This window comes from Styela clava, chromosome 1, assembly GCF_964204865.1.
Source record: "Styela clava chromosome 1, kaStyClav1.hap1.2, whole genome shotgun sequence".
NCBI classification, from domain to species: Eukaryota; Metazoa; Chordata; class Ascidiacea; order Stolidobranchia; family Styelidae; genus Styela; species Styela clava.
This window is the reverse complement of record NC_135250.1, coordinates 26,234,627-26,246,895: the sequence shown is the minus strand read 5'-3', so window position 1 is coordinate 26,246,895 and position 12,269 is coordinate 26,234,627. Positions and strand designations below refer to the sequence as shown.

Genomic DNA, 12,269 nt, shown 5'->3' with positions numbered 1-12,269 from the left:
ATTATGACATTACAAAGTATTTATTAAAGTAGTACCAAAACCCCACACCTCCCATTTCACCCAGGGTTCAAAAATCGAGTAGACAATGCTGAACCAAAAATAATAGCTACTCACACTCAAAAAATATCAAATAAAACTTACCCAAACAAAACAGAGCATCCTTCATAACTTGAGGAACCATGTCATCGTTATTATCGATCCATTCACCAAGCAAGTAACCAAGTGTTAACAAACTTCCGTGCTTTTTCTCAAAGTTCTAAATGAAGGTTTTATGTTATTAGGAAAACCAAGTGTCGTTCATACAATATATGAGCACTGGCATGTCTGTAAGGGGATGGGTCAGGGGCGCAGCCAGGATTTTTTCAAGGGGGGGGTTACGGTGAAATAAAAACGCGTTTATAGGTCTTTAAAAAGATGTTCCGACGATGGCAAAACAACATGTGCGTCGCTGTGTCTCATTAGCTTTTCTTTGCATGTCCTACTTTCAGCAATCGCCGACCATTCTCTTTGGTCAAAAAAAATCAATCAACTTTTCATTTCAATGCGCCGTTAACTATATTACTGAAAGTGAATTCGTCGCAAATTCAAATTCCTGTGATATTTGCACATAACGCTTCTCTACTTTTAGCGGCGATTTATCAACATATTATTACCAGTTTGTTAAGAATGCATGCTATTACTTTTGGCAACAGGGTTAAATTGGTTTATCGTTGTTTCAAGCAAGAAAATAAGCATTTGTTTTTTTCGCTTATTCAGCAATCGTAATTCAAATATTTCCCTATGCGAAAGAAAGTCTTCACTCCGCGGGGTGTCCTTGCGTTTTAGAGTTTCAAAGTGATGCCGAAATGCCGATGATAGAGAAACACCGACACATGTGGCTATTTGTCGCCAGACCCTGCCCCCTTTGACAGGCGTCAATTCGTTTATTTTGTTTTGGCATGTCCCATTTCAACCTTTTAGTAATCGCCGATTATTACCCCATTGTCAACAGTTGAATTAAAATGCCATCGTCATGATTTTAATTGAAATACCGCAAAAAATGTAAAATAAGAATAGAATGAAATATTAGCAATCATGAAACATTAAGAAATAACATAAATTAATGATATTTGCCAAATGCCAATGGTTCATAAACTATTTTTGAGTGAGTCACGAAATATCAATTCATTTCCAAAATAAATATATTTGATGTTCCCGTATTTATAACTTCATAAAACGATTACAATCATTTAAAAACAAGCTCATGTATCGTACTGATTGGGAACGTCTTTCAATGTAAAACTCTTGCTTGTTGCAATTAACTGTTAATAAATTCTAATTTTTATTGCAATGCATCGAGACCTATATTACTGAAAGTGAAATCGTCGCGAATTTGAAATCCCGCGCCCGTGATAGCTGCATTCTGCGCATAGCGCTTCTTCACTTTCAGCGATAATTTAACTATAATAATTTAATTATAATTTAATAACATATTGTTACCAGTTTATTGAAAAGATCTGGAAGACAACGCATGTAACTGCTTTTCGCAGACAGACGATTCCAAACGAGTCTTGGACGAGTTTGCTACCCAAAAATCTCGAAGATTGAACATTATTCTTTAAAAAAAAATTTCCCGAAGATTGAACATTATATTACGATACTTTTTACTCGAAGATTGAACATTATTTTGCAATGCTTTGTTTTCGAAGATTAAATATTATTTTATGACACCTTTTTTCGATGCTGCCACATTTGGCAATCCTTTGTTAATGAACCATACATTTCCAATAATTCATTTTGTCTGTTATTTGCTTATGATCCTGGTGCCATCGCTTGTTAAAGATGCACTACATAACTAAAATTCGTAATTAGCGATAAGCCGATAACCAACGATAACGTATGTGATTAAAAGTATGGATGCGTTGAATGTGGCGAGGCGAGAGCGCGCTTGTGGAATAGTTTTGACGGCAATAGTGTGATACGTCCGTTGCTATTTGTGTCAAGTGAAAGGTAGTACAATTGTATTTAAAAATGTTTAGTGTAGATTGTCACTTCCGTGACCCCCCGCTGGCAACTAGATCCACTGCCGCGTAACAGCGATAACGAATCGTAAACATAAATAATAAATTAGGACGCTGGGCGAAAGTGATAACGCAAAGAATAAAATTATTGCAAGTAAACGTAACACTATTAAAAAAAAAAAAAAATTCCAAAGGGGGGGGTTACGACCCATGTAACCTCCCCCCTGGCTGCGCCCCTGGGATGGGTAATGTTCAAATCTCAAAATTCAATTCAAACGAGTATGGGTTTAAACCTTGTGGTTTAAACCTTTAAAACTACCTCACTACGGGTGTAATTGATTGCACAGATAATGTGGAATCCGAAAGCTATTGGTTCTTCGGTAAAAAAAAACAGATCGTTGCAGATTGCTGGCTACTTGTACAGTATGTTGAAAAAGTGATGTTTGTTTGACAAATACAAAGACAGAACATCTCCAATTCAAAGCTCTACATCGCATATGGGATCCATTGTAGGTTAGCGAATTCAACTGTGTCAATGTCAACAAACTTATCGCATCAAAAAATTTCAAATAAATGAATACACTTTCAAACGAATTCCTCTGCACACGCTGAGAAAACATGGACTAGTAACCGAATGAGAGGCAGTAATTCGCTATACAATTAGTCTGCCTTATCAGCTGTCCTCTCCCTGTGATAAGTATGAAAATACCCCCACTGCCTTTATTTAGACAAAATGTGCTTCAGAGAATACCTACGATCCTTTTAATAGCAAATCAAGCTCAAATCTAGTTATCACCTTATCTGAATCAGCATGGCTAAGTATTTCCGTAAGAAGATTCTCTTGCTTTGTCTCATCAACGGGCAATCTTCTCAGAATGATGGAGTATAATTCTGCACCATATTCTCGAATCTTGATAATAAAAAAAAGACAAATATTTATTTTTAAATTAACTGGCCTTAAAAATACCTACCTACTACTGGTATACAAACTACGCTAGTACCAAACATTGGGCACCCCTAATTTAGTACGTTAGAAATCGAGAGATAGATTCCATATAATCTTAATAACTCTTGGCACTTTAGTGGTCGCCCATAAATCCACCTATAGATCAATATCCATAATTTCTGAGTGTGTAAGACCTTGCTTTAAGCAAAGTTATTTAAAAAAAATCCAATGTGTAGAAAAAATGCTGATTATTCAGATTTAACATTCCTTTAAATATTGCTTAAAAAATGCAAAATCATTTTAGCAACATTTCTCGAAAAATAAATTCCAATTGAAAGATAAAATGCCAATTATTCATATATATAAACATTCATTTCAAAGTCGCTCATAAAATTTAAAATCGAAAATAAAGTTTCATCAAGTGTTACTCACAGACTCTCTCGTATGGTGAGACAAATTTTTTAACCACTCGATTCTGTTGTTGAACAATTTTTCTTCTTCATCTTTTTTGTAAGATTCCGTTTCATTAGAATCTCTATATCCAAGCAATAAACTCTTGACTGGAAAATCATCTGGGCAAATCGCAAACATCTCAAGAAGAATGTAAACTGCATTTGGATCTGAAAAACAAAATAAAAGTTATTGCAATTTTTTATACTATCCAATTCAAGAGTCCTGCTGTACACTAACACAAGTGTGTTACTGTAATGTTTTGTCTGACCAAAGTCCCCGAACCTACTTGTTCATCTACTTTACATCAAGTTTTGTAAAGGGATCTAAACCTATGGGCAGGGGGTATATTCACTTGGCTAACACAGACAGTTCCCAAACTCGTAATAGAACTGAAACGAGGAAAATCGGAATCAAATTATGGCTTAACCCTAACCTGGTAGTCTGGTATACATACTGCAGGAGCACCGGATTTTCAACCATATATTAATATAATGCAAGAGTCACCTGTGACTGGTTTCACAAATTGCATTGCCAATTCCACATATTTGGAAATCAAATTTGTCATTGCTTGTTCGTTAGATTTCAACTCGTTTCTGAAAAAAAATAATTAGAATGGTTCATGAAACCACAGGTTGATTACAGCTGCAGCCATCAACTACACCAAATTACCGGTAACTATTTCCATATATAACTTGAATTGCAACTAGACAAAGGGTCATGCTTCAGTACATCATTAATCAAGGTATAGGATAAATATGTGGAAGAAATTGTCAAAAGTTCTGAATTCATAAAAGATAGTTTTTAATTTTTAATATGAAATGCTTTTAATAATATCAAATGTTTTTAATTTTTAATATGAAAAGCATCCATAGAAATAATGTAAAACTGAAATTTTTTTTATTTTTATTTATTTTTACTTTTTCAAACATTGGATGAAAACAAGATGCAAGTGAAAACAAAGATTTTGGAATTTCACCAAGAAAAGCTAAAGTCAACAAGAATTTCAAGTAAACGAATTAACTTACTCAATATACTCAGATATTACAGGGGCTTCAGTTGACAAATCCCCAGGAATCAGGTTTTTAATATTTACACCTATAATGCTGGCATCATTCAACAAACATTTCCTCAGATATTGAAGTAACACAAGAAAAGTTGAAGGTGGAAAAGCTATATGTTGAATTCCAATGATAAATCGTTCAGAACTTTTGAGTCGCTTCTGAGCCTGAAATACAGAATGATTTTGAGTACATTATAAATTTATTATAAATTGAAGGAACTGTTGCAGTCTCAAGTTGAGAGGATCTCAGGCCCGAAAACAATCCCACCCCCTAATCCAGAGTGTGATAAATGGAGTAGGTAAAACCGAGCTGGAAATCTTGCAGAATTCCCTAAAAATAGTAGACTGCTGCTGCTAGTAGAACAGTGGTTAGACTGCTTGTACTTAGACATTTTTGCGGTGAGGATATGTAAATTAAGGTGCAACATCTTGTAATTTGGCATTCTAACAGTAAAAAAGGATCTATAATTATCATTAAAAAATATTCTGTTTTCAAATTACCAATAGAAGAGTTCACACCTTTTCATAAACAAAATTGAGCATCTCAGAAAACTTTGGCAATTTCACATTTTGTTTTTTGTCATCTTTGTCAGTCTCTGTTGATGTTTCACTCCCGTATAAAAGTTTTTTTGCTTCAGAAGCGACATCTTCTTTTACTGTATACAAATAGTAGCAACATAGTTCATAAATATACTGGAATTTCAGGAAATAAATAACTCCATTGGCCAACTAATCCCATAACAGAAAGGTTGTATGTCACCATATAAAAAGGCCATCTTGCAAGAATAGGATAAATGGGACATGATATTTCACTAAAAAAGGGTACTCCTGTAATATGCGAACCAAGATGGCGGACACAGGAATGTAGTATGTGTACCAGGTTAGAATAAGGCCATGATTTTATTTCAATTTTCCTTATTTTAGTTCTATTATGAGTTCGGGGACTAGTCAAGTGACTCCCCTAGTATTTGTACCTGATATTATGGCCTAACCCTAACCTGGTACACATACTACGTTCCGGTGTCTGCTATCTCGGTCTACAGGACTACCAAAATAACAGTATTTAGTTTACTTACCATCTGAAGCAGCCAGCAATAACAAATATCTTGATGAAACATGATCAGTTGAGAATATAATTCCAGCATATCTGACTGATGATAACCTGCAGAGATGATCTGGATCTGAAATAAGAAAAGGTCAACCACATCTAGATCAAATAGCTCTCCCCTTGAAGATGACAAATTAAGATAAAACAAGTCGCAAATTATCTGACATGCATGCCGGGATTGGGGAGTCTACATTTGGAATAGTTTTACCAATATTGGGGTTAGAGGCAGATTCGCACGTTCAAACTCCTTGTCAAATAGGGTTTGAAGTACTATATAAACTTTTGACGGAAAAAGAAAAGGCATTAATTTGACTTAGCACTCTCAGTTGAAGAAGGACTGCACACAACAAAGTTTCTGTTATCCAAATTTGGTTTTCCTTTAGCTAGTGGCTGGAGATAGAGTCAATGTTTCCTTTAGGTTGGATTGAGTAGCCGAAGTAGAAGTCAAAAAATTTTTGTTAACCAGGAGTCAAGTAGTTGAGCGATTGTGGAAGCTTCCCCTAACATCTAATGATAAGTACAGAACTGCTAGTTATTGGAAGGCCAGAAATCTTTTCCATTCGACATTGCATACCCAAGTCATTATACCCTGGATGAGATGCTAGGCATATGACGTGTAATCTGCGACGGTGACATATTAGCAGTTAAACCACAAAATTACCTGTGATATATTTAGCAATGACAGCTTCAACCAACGGTAAATGATCTTCAGATACTTTACTATATGCTTGCGACATCATTGCTAATGATTCTTGAATGTATAATTTTAATTCCTGGGAAGGCTCCTGAAATTCAATTTCAATGTATTTAGATAAGTTGTGCTTACATAAAAATTCACAGAAAAAGGGTTAATCATGTAGGGTGCATTTGTGAAGGAGAGAATTGTAGAAGGTGCTCCTGAAGTATGCCCACCAAGATGTCGCATAACCTGAACTCTAACCTGGTACACAACCTGAGTTCAGGTTGTGTGCCATTTTGGTGCGCATACTTCAGGAGGTCCTGAGACTCCATTTTGACGCCGAGTGGTTCACCTAAAAAGTGGCCAATCTCGTCATTCTCCAACATCAAGTCCGTGTGTCTAAAAAAATACCTGATCGACTAATCTCATACCCTTCAGTAACAGAGAACAGAATGTGATGCCGTGGTTCGCCATATGATTAAGTCATTGTATAGGCTTTCCTCTCCCCCTGGATAAATATGAATTCCTATCCTGTTCTAATGACACAATCTCAATTCCACAAAATTTAAGTGTAAAAATCAAAAATAACTCACTTTAGAAAGGGCTTGAAAAGCATCTTGAACCAACTTAAGATTTGTAGAAAACAGATCAGGAACACGTCTTGCAAGTTTTCCCATCGCTGTGTAACCCAACCCCTGCGTTCTTGGTTCATTTTCAAACCCCTGGGTTGTTTTCAACATAGCGTTAAGTAAAAGTGGAGCCTGGGGTAGGAGCTTAGAAAGTTCGCATCTGGAACAAAAAAAGGTCCATTAACAATTAATGAACTGGGTAAATAAATAGATGACAGAGTTGAAAGTTACAAATTCATTAGACGTAAAGATGACAGTCAAATGTCATATTGAAATGTTCCCATTTGTTATAAAAAAATGTTCCCATGATTTAAAATTGAACAATATATTGGGTAAAATATCAGTCCTCATAGAACTTCTAAGAAATATGAAAAATAATAGAAGTAGCTTACTAGCGACTTCCGCATATTTAAAAATTTGAAATCACTCTGTCGATTTAAAAAAAAAAGTGAATTTTTAATAATAGCGCCAATAGTAATTTAGCGAAACAATTTATATATTCACTTCATCACAAAAATTGGGAATGAGATACATGAGACTTCAAAAGACAAATTCAGAAACAAATTAAGTGTTGCAAACATACTAATAGTAAGAGTTAAACAAATAAGACATAAATTCATGGTACTTCAATAAATTTGCTTCATTTAGAAATTAATTTGAAATTCTATTTATCCAATTAAATCTAATGGTCGTCTCTAAAAATTATACTAAAATAAACCGTATAATTTAAAATAAAATAAAGATCAAATCCTACTTCTCACAAATATGATGAACATATTCTAATCCAAGGACTCTCAATCTTGCGTTTGTATTTTTAGCAAACAAAGCATCGTATGTTAGTTGAATCGTCAATGGAAAACGTTCTGTTGAAGTTTGCGATCGAAGTAAGTTTTGAATAATTTTCAGTTTGATTCTAAAAAGAAAAATTAAAATGAAAAATGACAGACATTTACGATTGTCCATTTTTCCAGACCCTTGTCTATAGCCTGCAGCATTTCTCCCCTTATTCCAGGTTTAATGGCTGAACTGTCTTAGAAACATGTTAGTCAGGTCAATGTTAAACCCAGGTACATCACATTGATAAAAAAACTGAACAGGCTATGGAGTCAGGATCCAAAGTTTGTCATGTTTTTATTGATATATTCAGAGTCAAAGTTAGAAGTTGTATTTTCAGAATACTAGGAGTTGGCAGTGAAGACTCAAGATCAAAACTAGAAATTTTGAATTCTTTGCAGTTGGGTTTTAGAATATTACGCTTATTATGGCACTTAACATGTCAAAATTTCTTACATAAATTAAAAAAGGATGAAATATACTGAGCATTTTCAACAGACAATTAAGGGGAATACATCCAAATTTGACTCTCTGCGCTGAGAGACCCATAGTAGAAAACATGATTAGATTGTTGACTGCGAGCCGATTTGAAGTTTTTTGTCAAATAGGAGTTGATGTATCATTCGAATAATGCAAATTTGCTGTCCATTGTAGAAAAATTTCTCCCCAATCTTATAGCCCTATTTAAAACGGCTTATCAAAAACAAAATATTATTGTTCTTTCAAGCTCAGTAGCTCCCTAATAAAATCAGATATAAGCAATGTTCAGAGCAAAGATGTGAAAAATAGCACTTCACCTCAATTCAACAGGTTTTCTCAATGAAGCAGGATTTGGTTTTTGACGCCTTTGAGCAGCAGTTAATGTTTGAGCTTCTCCCAGATACAATCGATATAACATTGAGTTCAGAGATGAATCTTCCCAATCGAGAGACCTAAATGTTGATAAACAAATAACGATTTTAGTATTTTTCACAAAACGTAACACTTCCAAATGGCGTGCAGTTATAATTGAAAACTCGTTTCGCGAGTCGCACACCATTCAAAATTGGCATCTTCTCCACCGTTCGTACAATTTTTCCTTGTGGCCTGTGTACTCAGCATTCTAAACAAACCATAAATACACTATCGTACCTCTGCCTTTTCTTCAGTTCTAAATCTGCAGGATTAGAAACAGTATGTCTTGTGTCACTACTGGCAATGATAAGAAGTATTATGATGTCACTTTCAGGAAATACATCTCCTCCAATCAGATTCAAGATACCAACCTAAATTGAAACATAATTTTATCATAAAAGTAGACAACAAGCTAGTATCGAAGATTTCAAATAACAGGATGTGATTTATATATGTGAAACTTACTTTATACAAAATCAACCAATATTGAAGGCCAAAGGAATAATAGAAATACCAAAACCATAAAAGAACACCTACAAAACAAGGATTGGCTGTTGGTGCATTGTACTAAAGCAGGGGTCGGGAACCCATGGCTCGCGAGCCATATATGGCTCTTTTGGTGACGGCATATGGCTCCCAGAAAAATCTATTATTCTAAGATTAAGCTTACTATTGTTACTAGACTTCAAACTATTTTATGGCCAAATTTGGCAAAAAATTCCCAATACGTTTGACAAATCGGGCCCAGCGCATGTCTATGTTATTTAAGAGAATTACCAGACAGGCATTGTGACAAAACATGGGGATTCTGGAACATATATTGTGACATCACAAAGCGATAGAGTTTTAAAATACTACGGAGATGCCTAAACGAAAAAGGGTGATGAGTATCGTAGATTTCAACTTGGGCTGCATGCGAGCAACCGTTCAAGGCCCGCAGCGACAACATGCAGCATCAGAAGTCACGTTAAATGTATATTGACATTGTATGTGTTGATATTTGAGTAAAAAATTCAGGCCTGATTAAGTGAAGAAATGCTATTTGGCTCGCACAGTAATGCAATTGAAAATATGTATATTTTAGGGCTCTCTTGACCAAAAAGGTTCCTGACCCCTGTACTAAAGCATTAGTAACACGCTTACCATCACACCATTTGTTACCCTGCACGGGTTCGCAAGGTAAAATCTCACGATGGTAATTATGTGTGGGAGTATCTGGACTCCTCACCGCCGTTTCAGATGCATGGTCTTGGTGTTTGATGAAGCCGTAACTGACCAGCAGCAATTCTCTCGCACATAATTAACTCGCATAACAATAACACAGTTTATATAAATTAGAAACAAATAAATTCAAAACCTTAAATTGTTCAATCTGAGCAATACTCCATGAAGAATCAGATGAGTCGCTAGCTAATCTTTTCACAGCATTTAAACTCAATCCAGGAGGAACAATCGTTGTTGTCGATGGTGATGACCTTTCACCTTGAACAGGAGCTGTTGATGGGCGAGATGACGGCTCAGGGGCAGCAATGACACTGAGAAATAATTGTAAAAAATTTTGTCAAATTTATAATGCCACCTTTTATAACTGGCAAATAATTCATTAATAATATTACGTAGATAAATACAAAATCGATAGAAACTCAATATATTCTATAATATGGTATTATCAGATGTGGCAATATCACTGAACATCAGTAGTTGTTCAGTGGGTGGGTAAAACAAATAGAACAAAAAAGAGTCAAAAGGTAAGGAGACGAGGTTCAAGCACCATGTCATACCAATCACCCAGGATATGATAGATTGGATACACATTGCCTGACTAGAAACATTTCAGAATATATTGTCAGATATCAGTGGCTGATTATAAATGCCTAGTTCAAAATGACAGGCATGTAAAAACTTCGTGAAAAAATGTACATAATCTCACCTATACGGCATCAAAATCACATCCAAACAAAATTCCAGTAACTTTTTTGTTGTTGTTGGTGATTTTTCGAATTGGAATAATTCTTTTCTTTTTTCAGGAACATCAGGTAACTTGATATGTGGGAAGGTCGTGATAAGTAGACGAATCAATGCATCTTGGTGTATTTTAGGTTTATCCTAAAAAATTGGAAAATGGTAATAAATACAAGATTTTGGCTCAATGAATATTCTCCAAATCCTGAAAGTAGTCAAAATTTTAAAATCAGAACTTTTCATTGAAAAATTTGATGAAAATGTGACAACTTTTGTAGTCAAAAACTTTTTTCCCAACTTGAAGTGTGCTTGTACTGATGAATGGGGTTGATAAATTATAATTCATCCCTCAGGGGTCATTCTAGTTCAACAGTCTGCAATATTCTGTCTTGAAATAAAAAAAATAGGGCGGGTCAGAATGGTGTTTGCAAAGAGTATGAATGAATGCAAAACTGCAACGATATACCAGAATATATATATATATATGTATGTATTTATTGGTGATTTTGTTGTTGACCGAAATCCAAAAATACCAGTTGAACAGTTCAAGTTTACGCTGCCATAGAATCAACTTGGTAGAATCACACAAACGATAATAAACAAGCTAGGAAAATAGATTCTTTTCAAGTGAACAGAGAAATTATAAGCATACAAAAATGAGAACTCCTGAGGTATGCGCACCAAGATATCGCATAACCTGAACCTGGTACACAACCTGAGATCAGGTTGTGCGTCATCTTGGTGCGCATAATTCAGGAGGTCCCAAAAATGTTTAGCAAGAAGTATACTCAGTTGTTATATATTAACAGAAACATGCACTCTGACTGACTAATATTATGAGATTGTTTCTAAGTTTTAACCAAAATACCTCCAACACAGCAAACAACTGAGGAGCCAGTTTCGCTTGTTCTGCTACTGGAAGTCTTGGGAATCCAAGTTTGATGTAGATTATGGTGAAATTCTGAAATAAATACAAATAAAAAATAATGGAATGAACTGTATTTCACTATCAATTATGACATTCATTTCATATACAGATTGGAGGCAAAACACCTCCAATCTTTTAAATTCTTTATGAATCAAATAACTAATGAAATATAAGAGGTCTTTTCCCCTTCCTGTATATTGAGTTGTGTGATATAGCCTACACATTATTCATGCTCATACCATCTACTGTGAAACTGTGAAAAACCTGAAGTATTATCGAGCATCGTCTAATGGCAGTGGATGAACTGCCAATGCCATGGGCACCCCTAGTGTATGAAGTGATGTAGCACCTTCTTTATATACAACCATAGTTTATTTATGATCTCTCAGCTCTATTTGCTGCGCCACCCGACCCGAAAATTGTAAAAATGAGAAAAAAAAACATTATAGCCAGAAATGTGTGGAGTAAGAAGATGGAAGTTTTTTAAAAGATATTCAAATTTTTATGAGATATTTGATTCCAAGCCGAAAACATATTTTCAAGCTCTCGGAGTTTCAGAAATCAAACATTGTGAACAAATTTTGTTTTCTTACAAATGGAATCTGAAGTCATATTCAGAAATGCCCTAAATTCAGAGTCGGGAAACGGAGTCAAAATTTAGAGTCAGAGTCGAAGCCAGAGTTCTTTTTAAAAATGAGTCATATTTGGAGTCGGAGTCAAGAGTAAAACTCTCGTCAACTTATTCTGATTACAAGAAAGCCCTGATCTATTTCATT

The 12,269-nt window shown here is 35.0% G+C and overlaps 1 protein-coding gene across 1 annotated transcript in view; it reads right to left on the bottom strand.

Moving 5' to 3' along the window:
* Window positions 1-12,269, bottom strand: part of LOC120326106 (proteasome adapter and scaffold protein ECM29-like) — a 53,532-nt gene that overhangs the window by 38,832 nt on the left and 2,431 nt on the right. The window contains exons 4-18 of the mRNA XM_078112946.1: window positions 11,434-11,526; window positions 10,534-10,709; window positions 9,961-10,138; window positions 8,841-8,974; window positions 8,507-8,641; window positions 7,630-7,788; window positions 6,840-7,035; window positions 6,229-6,352; window positions 5,536-5,640; window positions 4,979-5,115; window positions 4,425-4,624; window positions 3,904-3,992; window positions 3,379-3,566; window positions 2,797-2,910; window positions 142-256 (exon numbers count right to left, since the gene is read on the bottom strand). Coding sequence (XP_077969072.1) covers window positions 142-256; window positions 2,797-2,910; window positions 3,379-3,566; window positions 3,904-3,992; window positions 4,425-4,624; window positions 4,979-5,115; window positions 5,536-5,640; window positions 6,229-6,352; window positions 6,840-7,035; window positions 7,630-7,788; window positions 8,507-8,641; window positions 8,841-8,974; window positions 9,961-10,138; window positions 10,534-10,709; window positions 11,434-11,526 — 2,143 coding nt within the window. The remainder of the gene's footprint in view (window positions 1-141; window positions 257-2,796; window positions 2,911-3,378; window positions 3,567-3,903; window positions 3,993-4,424; window positions 4,625-4,978; window positions 5,116-5,535; window positions 5,641-6,228; window positions 6,353-6,839; window positions 7,036-7,629; window positions 7,789-8,506; window positions 8,642-8,840; window positions 8,975-9,960; window positions 10,139-10,533; window positions 10,710-11,433; window positions 11,527-12,269) is intronic.